Source organism: Myzus persicae, unplaced genomic scaffold (assembly GCF_001856785.1).
Source record: "Myzus persicae strain clone G006 unplaced genomic scaffold, MPER_G0061.0, whole genome shotgun sequence".
Lineage (NCBI taxonomy): Eukaryota > Metazoa > Arthropoda > Insecta > Hemiptera > Aphididae > Myzus > Myzus persicae.
In genome coordinates this window covers 133,968-138,209 of record NW_019104123.1, presented here as the reverse complement: position 1 = coordinate 138,209, position 4,242 = coordinate 133,968, and the positions used below count along the sequence as shown (strand labels likewise).

Sequence of the window (4,242 nt, the reverse complement as noted above, 5' to 3'; positions counted from 1 at the left end):
TTTTACAAAAAAATAAACTTACTAGTGGTTTAATTAATATCTATTAATATCACCAAAAGAAACATTAGGTATATTCAATTTAAGTTATGTTAAAAAAATAAAATTATTTGTAGTTAACTGTTATACTGTAAAAGATTATTATACTACTAAACAGAAACTGTTGCATTTGTTTGAGTCCAATATATGTTTTTGACAGTAAGTGCGTCAAAAATGTCTCCATTTTTTCCCATGTGTTTTTTCTACCTTGCCAAATTTAGTTTTTTCCAACTGCTTTGCCTTAAGATTTCCTTTTTTCTTGTGTTTGGGTATATTTTTATTAAAATTTACATCTTCGTCACTATTGTCTACCAATTTAGTCACACTTTGAACTGTTTTATTTGAAAGTGTTGATTTAGCAGATGAATTAATGATTAGATTGGCTTTCATGAATGGGTCAATATCTTTAATCTTTAAATTACATGTTTTCATGATTTTTGATAGTATTTCATAGTAATAAAACAAATCAGAAGAGGCACCACCAGCATTTGTAGCCAATCTGATTTCATTACAAATCAGTTCTGATAAATTAAATTTCTTCGAACCAAATGATGAAACGTGATGCTGAAAGAATTACAATTATATGACTCAAAAGCATGTTACATAATAAAGAATAATGTTAAATGTTAAAAAAAACCAGTGTTCAAAACAAGTCTGAAATTTTAAGTTAAATATTTGTATACATTAATTAAAAAAACTTACAACAATTATATCATTATTGACGATTTCTGGTTGTTCAATTAACTTATTAAATTGCTCAATGCCATATCTTAATTGGCTTGTAAATAATAATGTATACGAACATAACTGAGATAAAATTTTTGATTGATTCAATCCATTATATTTAGAAACCAAATCAATCAAGTAAGGAGCAGGATCTTCACCATTTCTTTGTCTTTTCACTATGAGTCTTAATTCAGTTTCTAGTTGTATAATTTCAGTTGCCTCAGGATTCATTTTATGACACTAAAATTTAAGTAAATTTATATACATTATATATATGTAAACTAACTATGATATAAATATGGTTTTTCTAAATATTATATATTACAATTTCTGCATTATAATATGCTTCAACTGCTTTTGCGATAGCTTTTAAAACAGTCACATCATTTTGTGACATTTGAAATGCTTTTTTCAAATATTGTATTCCCAAATTAAAATCTCTAACCATAGTTGGAAGAGTCATCAATGTTTTAGCACACTTGATTACCAAATGAGGGTCCTCTGGTCCTATGTTCATAATGGTTCTACAAAAAAAAAAATGAATTACCAAATTAAAATTGTGTTTTCACAAATATTTACAAATTATATCCTATGCTTGATTTGAAATTGTATTTATGGTGACTTCACTTTTAAAAGTCACCAAATATTCCCATAAATAATTCATTATATTTATTTTTCATGAAGTAAATTGACAACTACACTTTCTACACTATACACTTTAATGTATCAATTGAGAATGATATTGGAAAAGTATTTTCATAGATAAAAGATTAATAATGTATAATCTTAGTTTTAAATACTTGATCACATCTGCAATTTTTTGGTCTTCAGGTAGTTTTGTTTTATTTATAAAAATCACATCCATAGCCAATCTATGGTAGTTGAAAAGCGGATTTTTTCCATTAGACAATACAATAGCTTGATGAATTGCATTTATTTCATCACCAGCTGGTATCGATTTATGTGACAACAATATTTGTCTTTGAGCTGTCAATGCAAGTGAATGAATATAAAACCAATGAGAAGTTTTAGGATCTAAATCACATGCTTTCTTAGCCATGTCACAAGCTTTTGACAAATAGACATGATTTTCACTATATTCAATTAATACAGCTGCACGTATTGCATGTACAGACGCTCTTGACTTGGAATTCATATTTGCAAATGACAAAATATCTTCGAATACCTAAAAAATCAATGGTTTTAATAGGGGTAGGTAGAATAATTACAATAATATAGTCAGCAATAGTTTAAAGAATTGCATTGTATGACTAAGCAAACGATTCAACATGAAGTGGGTAGACAATTAACTATTATTTTATTTCTAATTATATAATATTATAAGCTTTATAAAATATTAAATAACGGTTTTACATTCAAGCAGATCAATGTATTTAATTTACAAATTATCTTTTTTTATTATTTATTATAACTTTTCAAAACAGTAAAAATGTTTAGATTGTTGAAAACTTTTTTATTCCCTTCGCTAGTTAGTATTTTAGGAGGTCAAAAGTAAAAAATGTGCAGTCATTTTGATATTATTTAGGAATAACAAAACAAAGATTAAAGGAAATTTGTAATATCGATCCGAAACCAGTTTTGTATAGTAATCATTTTTGTTATTTTGTTTTTTAAGGCTGTTGAAAATAAATCATTTTTATAAGGGGTCGGATTTAGGCATTCTAATATATCCATTGTGAGTGATATGTTAATGTGTGTGTAGTCACTGTGTAGTCCCAGAGTAGTTACTGATTATGAGGGTGCCTAAGTTCCCTGAATACTTTATGTAATTAGAGATAGACTATGGCTAAGATTCTTGGAAATATGTAACGTACACATACACATGCGCAGCCACACACTCACAAGTCACTATATTTTGAGCTCAAAACAGTTTCAACATGAAAGTCCCAAAAAGTGAAGGATAATTCACTCAGTACCAAAAGCCTAATTTTAATTTTGAAAACTTTAACTTGAATTCCTTATTCTTTTTTCTAAGTTATGTAGAAAATGAATTTTTTATTTTTTCTATTGTTTAATTAGTATAGTACCAAATGAATTTCTTTTTTTTTCAAAATTACTAAAAAAAAATCGAAAATCCATTTCCTACATAATTTGGAAAAAATAATAAAGATTCTTCTGCTTATTGGTCTAAATGCATGAAAAAACAACAAAAGAATGACCCACTTTCAACAGCCTTAAGACTAATTTATAAAATCAAATCAATCAAAATATTGTAGATATTTGAGAGTTTTACCAAATGTTTATATAACTAATTATTTCTAAATGCTCACACTTTTCGAGCACAGTTATATATGACATTATATAGGTAAACAAATGTTCTCTATGTATTCAAACAAAAACAAATTAATACTTGATAACTTACCCATTTACATTCTTCTGTAAGATTTGTAGCAAATAACATATGAATGAAAGTAGCTTTCGTGATATGTCGAAGACCAGTATTAATAGATAAATAAAACTCATCAGTGCCTTTATCTAATTCTTCAAGCCATTTTCCTATTTCTAATATTTTCATTTGGGCTAATTCAGGTTCACCCTTATGAAAATATTCATAGGAAATAATTAAATTTCCTATAAACCTAAGAAAATTAATCAAAATTAATAATGAAGTTTGAATGTGTTCAGGGGCGGACTGGGCCGGCGGGAAACCGGGAACTTTCCCGGTGGGCCGCTGTTCAAAAATAATTTGTTATTATTACATTACTTATTACTTAAAATAAAATAGCCAATAGGTATAAATTCAAATGATGAATATTTTATATTTTCATATTATCATTACGCGCGTGTATGAAAAATTGTTTACATTTGGTGTTTAAAAATAGATTTTAGGTTTTGGTTCGGCTGATACTCCATCAGGAGTTTGCGTATGATCAATAATTTGAATAATATATTATTTTAGTAATGCAAGAAAATCTTTGCAATCAACCACAAATAAGCATTAAAAATGTAAATACCTATCTATTACCTAAAATTATTATTTTTCCCTAGTATATTTTTTAAATAATAGGTATGCAATATGAATATAATTTATTTCCAAAGGAAAAATGAGTTAAATCTAGTTATAACTAGAGTTAGGATGTTGATGACCCAAAAAACACACAAAAATGCCCTAAAAAAAATACAAAAAAACCCTAAAAAAAGTGCAAAAATGCTCTGGAAACTTCAAAAAATGACCTTAAAAATTATCTAAAATACTAATTAAGTAAGTGAAAAAACTTATTTATAAATAATAATTTTTATTAGAGATATGGGTATAATAATGGGTGTAATAGTAATTTAAAATATGAATTATAAATATATTAAGCATTTAAATAATTCAATATATAACACTCAAAGAGCAAATCTTATCGGAACGTGATAAATGTAATCACAACAAAAACCCCACAATAATAATATTAAAATTATTTTTTACTAATAGTCCAAATCCAAAGTTAGATTTTAAATAAATTAAATTTGTTT

The 4,242-nt window shown here is 26.4% G+C and overlaps 1 protein-coding gene across 2 annotated transcripts in view; it reads right to left on the bottom strand.

The window, feature by feature from the left end:
* Nucleotides 1-4,242, bottom strand: part of LOC111038990 — an 11,038-nt gene continuing 6,796 nt past the window's right edge. For both annotated transcript variants that reach the window (XM_022322269.1, XM_022322270.1), the window contains 5 exons: nucleotides 3,146-3,362; nucleotides 1,563-1,948; nucleotides 1,088-1,286; nucleotides 739-1,002; nucleotides 1-600 (listed from right to left, as the gene is read on the bottom strand). In XM_022322269.1, coding sequence (XP_022177961.1) covers nucleotides 205-600; nucleotides 739-1,002; nucleotides 1,088-1,286; nucleotides 1,563-1,948; nucleotides 3,146-3,362 — 1,462 coding nt within the window. In that variant the 3' untranslated portion in view covers nucleotides 1-204. The remainder of the gene's footprint in view (nucleotides 601-738; nucleotides 1,003-1,087; nucleotides 1,287-1,562; nucleotides 1,949-3,145; nucleotides 3,363-4,242) is intronic.